This window comes from Chiloscyllium punctatum, chromosome 31 (genome assembly GCF_047496795.1).
Source record: "Chiloscyllium punctatum isolate Juve2018m chromosome 31, sChiPun1.3, whole genome shotgun sequence".
Classification (NCBI taxonomy): Eukaryota; Metazoa; Chordata; class Chondrichthyes; order Orectolobiformes; family Hemiscylliidae; genus Chiloscyllium; species Chiloscyllium punctatum.
In genome coordinates, this window is record NC_092769.1 from 72,126,606 (window position 1) to 72,138,927 (window position 12,322).

General features: G+C 42.3%; 1 protein-coding gene across 7 annotated transcripts in view; it reads right to left on the minus strand.

The window, feature by feature from the left end:
* LOC140457054 (acylphosphatase-2-like) overlaps positions 1-12,322 on the minus strand; it is a 66,861-nt gene that overhangs the window by 36,427 nt on the left and 18,112 nt on the right. For 4 of the 7 annotated variants that reach the window (XM_072551010.1, XM_072551004.1, XM_072551009.1 and 1 more), the window contains exon 2: positions 7,507-7,661. In XM_072551010.1, coding sequence (XP_072407111.1) covers positions 7,507-7,567 — 61 coding nt within the window. In that variant the 5' untranslated portion in view covers positions 7,568-7,661. Of the gene's footprint in view, positions 1-7,506; positions 7,665-12,322 lie in introns of all 7 variants that reach the window. The other 3 variants (XM_072551011.1, XM_072551007.1, XM_072551008.1) reach the window with 1 other exon arrangement.

Sequence of the window (12,322 nt, forward strand, 5' to 3'; positions counted from 1 at the left end):
CTGCCACCGCAGGAACTGCAAAACCTGAGCCCACACCTCCTCCCTCACCTCCATCCAAGGTCCTAAAGGAGCCTTCCACATTCATCAAAGTTTTACATGCACATCCACTAATATCATTTATTGTATCTGTTGCTCCCGATGCGGTCTTCTCTACATTGAGGAGACTGGATGCCTTCTAGCAGAGCGCTTTAGGGAACATCTCCGGGACACCCGCACCAATCAACCACACCACCCTGTGGCCCAACATTTCAACTCCCCCTCCCACTCTGCCAAGGACATGGAGGTCCTGGGCCTCCTTCACCGCCGCTCCCTCACCACCAGACGCCTGGAGGATGAACGCCTCATCTTCCGCCTCGGAACACTTCAACCCCAGGGCATCAATGTGGACTTCAACAGTTTCCTCATTTCCCCTTCCCCCACCTCACCCTAGTTCCAAACTTCCAGCTCAGCACTATCCCCATGACTTGTCCTACCTGCCTATCTTCTTTTCCACCTATCCGCTCCACCCTCCCCCCGCCCTATCATCTTCATCCCCTCCCCCACTCACCTATTGTACTCTATGCTACTTTCTCCCCACCCCCACCCTCCTCTAGCTTATCTCTCCACGCTTCAGGCTCTCTGCTTTTATTTCTGATGAAGGGCTTTTGCCCGAAACGTCGATTTTACTGCTCCTTGGATGCTGCCTGAACTGCTGTGCTCTTCCAGCACCACTAATCCAGACTCTGTGGGCTCTGTTTGGATCTGCTTTGTGAAGGAGGTTTTGGTCTTGAATGACAAAGGTGATATATTTGCTTACTACAATTGTAGCACAGTTTAGTACGTGGACTGCAGCAGTTCAAGAAAGCACCTTTTCAAGAGCAACTTGGGACGGGCAATAAATGCTGGCCAGCTCACAGCACTCACATAAAATTTTAAAAAGTCTTCTACAATCAATGTAACACGAAGCATTGTCAGTCTCAATTACAGTCCTGTAATTACGGTTACAGAGGTTTAAGCTCAGCAGCAATTATTAAAAGGCCTGCACTACGCAGATTACAGTAACAGTGTGCGATTCACATGAACAGCTTGTAGCACCACCTACAGGTTGAAATGTAAGGACCCACTGCATTTGCGATCTTTCTCCATCACTGAGGTGTCACTGAGGGAGCACTTTGGGACCAGCGACCATAATTATATTAGCTTTAAAATAGTGATGGAAGAGGATAAACCAGATCTAAAAATTAAAGTTCTAAATTAGAGGAAGGAAAATTTTGATGGTATTAGGCAAAAACTTTCAAAAGTTGATTGGGGCAGATGTTTGCAGGTAAAGGGATGGCTGGAAAATGGGAAGCAGTCAAAAATGAGATAATGAGTTCAGGTACAGTATGCTCCTGTTAGGGTGAAAGGCAAGGCTGGTAAGTATAGGGAATATTGGATGACTACAGAAATTAAGGTTTGGTCAAGAAAAAGAAGGAATATACAGCAGAGATTGATTGAAATCTTAAATGAGTATAATTGCAGTAGAATACAATTAAGAGGGAAATCAGGAGGTTAAAAAGGGGACATGAGATAGCTTTGGCAAATAGGGCTAAGGAGAATCCAAAAGGTATTTTATAAACACATTAAGGACAAAAGGCTAACTAGGGAGAGATTCGGGCCCCTCAAAGATCAGCAAGGCAGCCTATGTGTGGCACTGCAGGAGACAGGGGAGGTACTAAACGAGCATTTTGCATCAATGTTTACTGTGGAGAAGGACATGGAAGATATAGAATGTGGGGAAATAGGCTGTGACATCTTGAAAAATATCCATACTACAGAGGAGCAGGTGCTGGATGTCTTAAAATGCATAAAGGTGGATATATCCCTGGGATCTAGTCAGGTGTACCCCAGAGATCTGTGGGGAGCTAGGGAAGTGATTTCTGGTCCCCTTGTTGAGATATTTGTATCATCAATAGCCAGAGGAGAGGTGCCAGAAGACTGGAGGTTGACTAACGTTTTGAAATTTAAAAAAACGAAGTGCCACTATTTAAGAAAAGGTGGTAAGGAAAATCCAGGGAACTATAGACCAGTGAGCCTGACATTGATGCTCGGCAGGTTGGTGCAGGGACTCCTGAGGGACAGGATTTACATGAATTTGGAAAGGCAAGGAATGACTAATGATAGTCAACATGGCTTTGTGCATGGGAAGTTATATCTCACAAAATTAATTGAGTTTTTTGAAGAAGTAATGAAGAGGATTGATGAGGGCAGAGCGGTGGACGTGATGTATATGGACTTAGCATTCGAGAAGATTCCTCATGGTATGCTGGTTAGCAAGGTTAGATCTCATGGAATACAGGGAGAACTAGCCATGTGGATACAGAACTGGCTCGAAATTAGAAGACAGAGGGTGGTGGTGGAGGGTAGCCTTTCAAACTGGAGGCCTGTGACCAGTGAAGTGCCACAAGGATTGGTGCTGGGTCTACTGCTTTTCATCACTTATATAAATGATTTGGATGTGAACATAGGAGGCACAGTTATTAAGTTTGCAGACGACACCAAAATTAGAGATGTAGTGGACAGCAAAGAACGTTACCTCAGAATACAATGGGATCTTGATCAGCTGGGCCAATGGACCGAGGAGTGGCAGATGGAGTTTAATTTAGATAAATGCGAGGCGCTACATTTTGGAAAGACAAAATCAGGGCAGGACTTATACACGTAATGGTTAGGTCCTGGGAAGTTTTGCTGAACAAAGAGACCTTGGAGTGCAGATTCATAGTTCCTTGAAAGTGGACTCGCCAAATAGGTAGGATAGTGAAGGCGGCATTTGGTATGATTTCCTTTATTGGTCAGTGTAATGAGTATAGGAGTTGGGAGGTCATATTGCAGCTATACAGGACATTGGTGAGGCCACCATTGGAATACTGCTTTCAATTCTAGTCTCCCTGCTATAGGAAGGATGTTGTGAAACTTAAAAGGGTTCAAGAAAAGTTTTACAAGAATGTTGCCAAAGTTAGAGAATTTGAGCTATATGGAGAGGTTGAATAGGCCATGGCTATTTTCTCTGGAATATCACAGGCTGAGGGGTGACCTTATGGAAGTGTACAAAATCATGAGGGGCACGGGTAGGGTGAATAGATAAGGTCTTTTCCCAGGGTAGGAGAGTCCAAAACTAGAGAGTATAGGTTTACGGTGAGAGGGAAAAATTTAAAAGGGACCTAAAGGGCAACATTTTCACAGAGGGTGGTGCATGTATGGAATGAGCTGCCAGAGGATGTGGTGGAGCCTGGTATAATTACAATATTTAAAAGGCATCTGGATGGGTATATGAATAGGAAGGGTTTAGAGGTATATTGGCCAAGTTCTGTCAAATAGGACTAGATTAATTTAGAATATCTGGTCAGCATAGATGAGTTGGAATGAAGGGTCTCTTCTGTGCTGTACATTTCTATGGCTGTGTGACAAATGGACAAGGGGAGAAAATGACAATTGGATAGATTGCAGACCCAGCAACATACACGGAATACCCTCCCGGTTAAGGGACATGGCAACTAACTGAAATAAAATTGAAGTGAATCGACAGATATTCTCCACAATCAAGTTTGAATTTGTGGTTTACAAGGACGTTCCATCTATAATTGATCCACAAGTTTACAGCTTTCTCATGATAATACCCAAATTGTTTCCTAAATACTTATAAAGGTTTTACCACCACGATCCTACTGGAAGAGTTTTACACGTTTCAATCCTATCATTTTTGATTCAAACAGTCTTTCCTGAACAGATCACTTTCAAAAACATTCAAAATGTAACCAACTTCATTTTCTTCCATGTCAGTATTTATGATTGGTTCTGATGATTTAGTCCATTTCTGCATTATAATGGAGAAATTTGCATTCAAGGGGACATTCCTATCTAGTCTGCTCCCATTTTATAAATTCTCTTTTTGTTGAATTATCATAAAAACATAGAATCCCTACACTGTAGTAAGAAGGTACTCAGCCCATGACAAAGGTGTCATCCACATAGTGGACCCAGAGTTTGGGTTGGATGGTTGGCAGAGCTGGCAACATTAACCCGGCCAAGGAAACACTGACTACACTATTAGGCGACCCAAAGACACATACACAAAACACCAACTTCATCAACAAGGAGAATGTCATCAAGCTAGTGGACCTATGCCTTACAACCCACTTCACATTCAACAACAAAACTTACAGACAAACGAATGGAACACACATGGGATCTCCGATATCAGGGTTCATAACAGAGGCTGTACTGCAGACACTTGAGCAAATAGCTCTGCCAACCATCCAAACCAAACTCTGGGTCCACTACGTGGATGACACTTTTGACATCACTATACGAAACAAGTTAGGGGAAACCTTCAAGACCATCAATAATACCCTTACTGGCATAAAATTCACTAAACAAGAGGAAAACAACAACAAACTGCCACTCCTAGATGTCACAATAGAGCGAACAGCCAATGGGGAACTTCAAACCAGCGTCTACAGAAAAACAACACATACAGACCAAATATTGAACTACAGAAGTAATCATCCCAACACCCACAAACAAAGCTGCACCAGAACATTATTTCAACGAGTCACCACACACTGCAGTACAGAGGAACTACGCAGAGCAGAGGAAAATCACCTATACCATGTATTCAAAAAGAATGGGTACCCAACGAACACAGTCCGCCGATTTCTCAGCAACAAACAAGCAGACAAAACACGGCCAGAAACTCGAGCCACTCTCCCCTATAGCAAAGGCATCTCGGAAATGACTGCCAGGCCACTCAGACCCCTCGGCATCATGGTGGCCCACTTACCCACCAACACACTAAAACAGCAGCTAATGAACTTGAAAGACCCTATACAGACAATGAGCAAAACTAATGTCATTTATAAAATACCATGCAAGGACTGTAACAAACACTACATTGGACAAACAAGCAGAAAACTAGCCACCAGGTTACATGAATACCAACTAGCCACAAAAAGACATGAGCCTCTCTCACTAGTATCCTCACATATGGATGAGGAAGGACACCACTTTGACTGAGACAATATATCCATCCTAGGACAAGCCAAACAAAGACACGCACGAGAATTCCTAGAATCATGGCATTCCAACCAGAACTCTATCAACAAACACAAGTTAGACCCCATCTACCACCCTCTGAGAAAAGGAACAGGAAGTGACTTCACCACAGGAAATGACATCACCAACCCAAAGAAACCCAAGCATATGAATAGAAAGCAGGAATTTTCAGCATTGCTTCACACGAGGTCCACTGAAGATGTTAACTAGTAAAGATAAAGAAACGTCTGGAAATGAACCTTTCAGCTCAGTGAGCAAACCTACATCCAAAACCTCAACCTGAGCTATAAGTCTTCTCAAAACTCGCTAACATCTTTGGATTGTGTACAAAAACCTGAGCACCTGATGGAAACTAGATGCAGGGAAAACATGCAAACTCCACACTGTCACTCAAAGCTGGAATTGAACTGGAGTCCTTAATAGTTAGGCAGCAGTGATACCCTGAGTCACTTATCAGATGAAAGCACCCACCCTCTTCGGGTCGAAGAGAAACATTCTGGGAGGAACCCTTTAAGAATTTTATTTGAATGAGGTTCATTTTTGATTAATTCTTGGAACTGATATGATTAGCAAGGCCAGAATTTATCATTCCATTCCTAAATTGACTGCAAAAATGAGGATGGGCTGCTTTCTTGAACCCTGTATGCAGTGAAGGTACAGAATTGTAGAATTTGACCCAGTGGCAATTGAGGAATCATGACATATGTTAAAGTCAATAGGTACACTTTAAGCTGGTGGGTGTTCCTATCATCCCTATCCCTCTCTGTATCCAAGGTCACAGGCTTGAAAGGTGTTGCCAAAGAAGCTACTGCAAGTTGTGCAATATCAATAGCAACTACTCTGTGCAAGTTTGTTGAGCTGGCAGCAAATAGAGCTGGTCACTGAAGAAGCGAAGCTAATATAATAAACAGAATATTAATTTTAAAAATATGCTTTAGTTATGTAAATTCAAATAATGCACATTAACTCAGCTCCTTCACAATTACAAAAGTGATTATTTTTTCCAGGGCAGCTTCCAGATCACGCCATCGACAGTCACTATTTAAGTGAAATTATCGTTAGAAAATCACAATACCGTTTAATATATCTGTTCTCCAGATGGAATCAACTTTGACTAGAATAGCTTATTAGGATAGTTTGCAAAGGATTGCTGTCACCGAAGTGATTATCTTGACATGCACCTAGAGTACTTGACCATAGGAAGAGTGGTGTCACAGCTGAGTCTGATCCTACTTTCACCTAATGAGTGAGGCTTAGTTCACAATTTGCAGTGAAATTATTAATTATCTTTGAATGTGTATACAATAAAGTGACTTTTTTGTTTACAGGTCTAACTCAATTCTAAATTATTTCAAACTGACATTAAAAGGTCAAGTGCAAGCATTATCTTTAACATAGAAGTAAATCCATAAACATCTCGTAAAATCAAAAAATGTGTACCAAACCAAAGCAGATATTGGGAGGCATGACTAAAACTTCTGAAAGACATAGGATTTTTAAAAAAAGAGCATTTTGGGAAAGATCCTAGGAGTCAGCCAGGACAGTTATGATAAGAACATTTAGCTGAAGCCCTGTAGCCTTTCAAAGTCCTCTAGCCAGAAAGGTCTATCCAGGTCACCTCTGCAAGATTACCTATGGGTACAGAAAATATGGCATCCCGAACATCTTTGATCTACAAAATGAAATAGCACATCTCTCACCACCTTCTTGACTATCTTAGTGAAGTTCCTGCCTGCTTCAGACACAAACTTCAAATACTCAATTCCTCACCTGACCAGAAACAGGTCTGGTTCCAAAACTCAAAAGCAACAAACCTGTTAATTGGTATCACAGGTCATACTGGCCAAGAAAATCAACTCCAATGCCACTGTACATAGTAACTACATTAAATTTCTCCTTTCACACCACACTCCCATATCTCCAATTCAAAGTAATTGACTCTACCTATCCCTAATCTTAAATCTCAATGTTATGCAGATATTTTGTCCGCAAGGTCATTTGGATATCTGAGGGATCATTTATAATGATTCTTGACAACTTGATTTTTCTAAAAGCCATCAATCAATGGTGCAACATTCTATACAGTAAGCATAATATTAAAAATATATTACTGCACAGTATAATTAAATAATCTGAAATTCAATGTAGTTTAATCTTTAACACCTAAATTGTCAAATTTTACTTATCAAAGTTAAAAGTTATCAGTCACTATCAGTGAAACGCATGAGATTCATAAAGCAGTGGTCTTATAAATTAATCAGCATTTCCTTGGCATTTGCCAGTTTGATGGCAGCTGGCTACTGCAACTTGAGTCAGTTTTGCTATGCTATTTTCAGCAGACACACCCCCTTGGTAAAGTCAGAGAATTAAAAAGGAGATTAAATAAAATCAAAGGAGAATTTGCAGGAAAGGAGTCCTGCCCTGCAATATACCAACCCTGCACTTCCCCGAAGATCTCATAATCCACCGATTTCAATGCTTTTGCGTACGAACTCATCTCTAAAGCAGGTAAAATGGAAAGTGCTGCAATCTGACAGCTGAGCCGGCGCTTCTGGCTGTGGTAAGTACAGGAGCCCAATAGGAACAAAATCCTTCTGTCAGCAAGAGAGAGAGAGGAGGGAGTGAAATGAACATGCAAGAAAACAACAAAGATAGACTCAATTCCTATCAATTTAATATATTGTGAGAGTTTGTGCTTACATTGTGGCAGATGTATTTCAGTCCAGAAACTAGTATTGTTTATTATTCACTAGAGTTTTAATTTATTCTGTATTGAAGGCTTTACAGACTCATAAATCATTGTTTTGTTTAATCATTTAAAAGTGTTAACAATTTGGATGAAATATTGATCCATTCATGGTGTTTCACAAAATCATATACTACTGAAGAGGCCCTTCAGCCCATTGAGTCGCCATAGACCCAAAAAATCTCTAAGCCTATACTAGTCCCACCTTCTAGCTCACAGCCTTGAATATTATGTCACCTTAATCAGAAAATAAATATACAAATAAACTGAGTGCTGTTATTTTTAAATTGTAGCATTTTTAATCTTTACACATCAATGTTCACCCAAAGATAGTGTTTTCTCAAATGTGCCATGCTGGCTGTCAATTCTGGTGATATGGTGGCTCAATGGTTAACACTGTTGCCTCGCAGCCCAAGGGATTGGGTTCAATTCCAGCCTCGGGTGACTGAGAGGAGTTTGCACATTCTCCCCATCTTTGCGTGGGTTTACTCTGGGTGCTCTGGTTTCCTCCCACAATCCAAAGATGTGCAGGTTGGGTGAACTGGCCATGCTACATGGCCTATAGTGTTCAGGGATGTGTAGGTTTGTTGCATTAGTCAGAGGTAAATATAGGATTGTGGGGGGAAATGGGCTGGTGTGGACGTGCTGGACCCGTTTCCACACTGTAGGGTATCTATGATCCTGATAATCCCTATTTAAAAGTAGGTGGTTCTCAATCACTTTCTCTTTTTGGCACCTATTTTCTATCTCTCACAACCATTTTGCATTTTATTTGCTAATAAAGCTATTCAAGGATTGAGTTATTTCTCATGAGTTGTGAAAGGTTACACTATTAATTTCCATTTGCAAAGGTCCTCGATGCAGAACAAAAATAAAGCATAAAATCAAAATAGCATTCAAGTCAAGTAATTTAATGATTCCAGGCAGGTAAGCCAAACTAGGAAGATGTTTGAGGTTGTTCGTCATCTCAGCTCCAGGACATCTCTGCAGGAATTCCTCAGGATAATGTCCTAGGCCCAATGATCTTCAGCTGTTTCATCAATGGCCTCCTCTCTATCAAAAAGTCAGAAGTGGGGATGGTGCCAAAGGCTGCACATTGTTTTGCACCATTCACAATTCCTCAGATGCTGAAGCAGTCCATGACCAAATGCAGCATGACTTGGATGATATCCAGGCTTGGGCTGAAAAGTGGCAAGAGATACTGACACCACACAAATGTCAGGCAATGAGCATCTCCAGAAAGAGACAATCTAACCACCACCCCTTGATATTCAAAGGCAATATTGTCACTGAATCCCCCACTATCAACATCTGATCTAAACTAGACTCAAAAACACAGTGGCTAAAAGAGCTGTTTCAGAGGCTTGGAATACTACAGCGAATAACTCACCTCCTGACTTCAAAGTCTATTCACCATTTGCAAGGCACAATTCAGGACTGTGAGGGAATTTTTCCCACTTGCCTGGCTGAGGGAACTCCAACAAGTCAAGAAGCTAGACACAATCCAGAACAGAGCAGCCTGCTTTGATTTGATTTATTATTGTCACATTTACCGAGATACAGTGAAAAGTACTGTTTTGTGTGCTATCCAGGCAAATCATACCTTACATAAATACATCAGGGTAAAAGAACAGAATGCAGAAAATAGAGTATAGAGAAAGTGCAGAGAAAGATCAACTCTAATATGAGAGGTCCATTCAAAAGTCTGATAACAGCAGGGAATAAGCTGTTCTTGAATCTGTTGGCACATATTTTCAAACTTTTATATCTTATGCCTGATGGAAAAGTGTATAAGGGGTTGGAAAGGGTCTTTGATTATGTTGGTTGCTTTCCTGAGTCAGTGGGAAATATAGATGGAGTCAATGTATAGAAGGCTGGTTTGCATGTTGGACTGGGCTGCATTCACAACTCCAATTTCTTGCTTGTTTGGCACCACATCCATAAATATTGACTCATACCATGATTGATGCTCAGTAGCAGCAGTGTACAAGATGCACTGCTGAAATTCACCAAAGATTTTTACGCAGCAAACCCATGATTACTACCATCTTGAAGGACAAGGGCACATATGGGAACACCAGTATCTGCAATATCCTTTTGTTCCTGCACTGTCACTGGGTCAATATTCTGTAATTCTCTTCTTCACTGTATTGTAGGTCTACTGAACGTGAGCATACTACAGCAATTCAAAAAGACAGCTCGCCACCACCTTTTCAAGGGCAACGAGGGATGGGGAAATAATGTGGACTAGCCAGAAAGAACCATGTCCCATGTGTGACCTATTTTTAAAAAAAATCAAAGCTTGTGGCTTTATTACTTGTTGTAAATGACTGCATGAACCCTTAAATAGAATACCACTCAGTCACATTTTTCACACAGACAGCATTAGAACATAGAACAATACAGCACAGAACAGGCCCTTCGGCCCACGATGTTGTGCCGAACTTCTATCCTAGATTAAGCACCCATCCATGTACCTATCCAAATGCCGCTTAAAGGTCGCCAATGAATCTGACTCTACCACTCCCACGGGCAGCGCATTCCATGCCCCCACCACTCTCTGGGTAAAGAACCCACCCCTGACATCTCCCCTATACCTTCCACCCTTCACCTTAAATTTATGTCCCCTTGTAACACTCTGTTGTACCCGGGGAAAAAGTTTCTGACTATCTACTCTATCTATTCCTCTGATCATCTTATAAACCTCTATCAAGTCACCCCTCATCCTTTGCCGTTCCAACGAGAAAAGGCCGAGAACTCTCAACCTATCCTCGTACGACCTACTCTCCATTCCAGGCAACATCCTGGTAAATCTTCTCTGCACCCTCTCCAAAGCTTCCACATCTTTCCTAAAGTGAGGCGACCAGAACTGCACACAGTACTCCAACTGTGGCCTAACCAATGTCCTGTACAGCTGCAACATCACTTCACGACTCTTGAATTCAATCCCTCTGCTAATGAACGATAATACTCCATAGGCCTTCTTACAAACTCTATCCACCTGAGTGGCAACCTTCAAAGATCTATGTACATAGACCCCAAGATCCCTCTGTTCCTCCACCTGACCAAGAACCCTACCATTAACCCTGTATTCCGCATTCTTATTTGTTCTTCCAAAATGGACAACCTCACACTTGGCAGGGTTGAACTCCATCTGCCACTCCTCAGCCCAGCTCTGCATCATATCTAAGTCCCTCTGCAGCCGACAACAGCCCTCCTCCCTGTCCACAACTCCACCTATCTTTGTATCATCTGCAAATTTACTGACCCACCCTTCGACTCCCTCATCTAAGTCATTAATAAAAATTACAAACAGCAGAGGACCCAGAACTGATCCCTGCGGAACTCCACTTGTAACTGGACTCCATGCTGAATATTTACCATCTACCACCACTCTCTGACTTTGACCGGTTAGCCAGTTTTCTATCCAATTGGCCAAATTTCCCTCTATCCCATGCCTCCTGACTTTCCGCATAAGCCTACCATGGGGAACCTTATCAAATGCCTTACTAAAATCCATGTACACTACATCCACTGCTCTACCCTCATCCACATGCTTGGTCACCTCCTCGAAGAATTCAATAAGACTTGTAAGGCAAGACCTACCCTTCACAAATCCGTGCTGGCTGTCCCTAATCAAGCAGTGTCTTTCCAGATACTCATAAATCCTATCCCTCAGTACCCTTTCCATTACTTTGCCTACCACAGAAGTAAGACTAACTGGCCTGTAATTCCCGGGGTTATCCCTATTCCCTTTTTTGAACAGGGGCACAACATTCGCTACTCTCCAGTCCCCTGGTACCACCCCAGTTGCCAGTGAAGATGAGAAGATCATTGCCAACGGTACTGCAATTTCCTCTCTTGCTTCCCACATAATCCTAGGATATATCCCGTCAGGCCCGGGGGACTTGTCTATCCTCAAGTTGTTCAAAATGTCCAACACATCTTCCTTCCTAACAGGTATCTCTTCTAGCTTATCAGTCCGTTTCACACTCTCCTCTTCAACAATACGGTCCCTCTCGTTCGTAAATACTGAAGAGAAGTACTTGTTCAAGACCTCTCCTATCTCTTCCGACTCAATACACAGTCTCCCACCACTGTCCTTGATCGGACCTACCCTCGTTCTCGTCATTCTCAGGTTTCTCACATACGCATAGAATGCCTTGGGGTTATCCTTGATCCTATCCGCCAGGGATTTTTCATGCCCTCTCTTAGCTCTCCTAATCCCTTTCTTCAGGTCCCTTCTGGCTATCCTGTATCCCTCCACTGCTCTGTCTGAACCTTGTTTCCTCAACCTTATGTAAGCCTCCTTCTTCCTCTTTACTAGACATTCAACCTCCCTCGTCAACCAAGGCTCCCTCACACGACCATTTCTTTCCTGCCTGATCGGTACATACATATCAAGGACACGTCGTATCTGCTCCTTGAAAAAGTCCCACATTTCCACCACATCCTTCCCTGACAGCCTATGCTCCCAACGTATGCTCCTCAAATCCTGTCTTACAG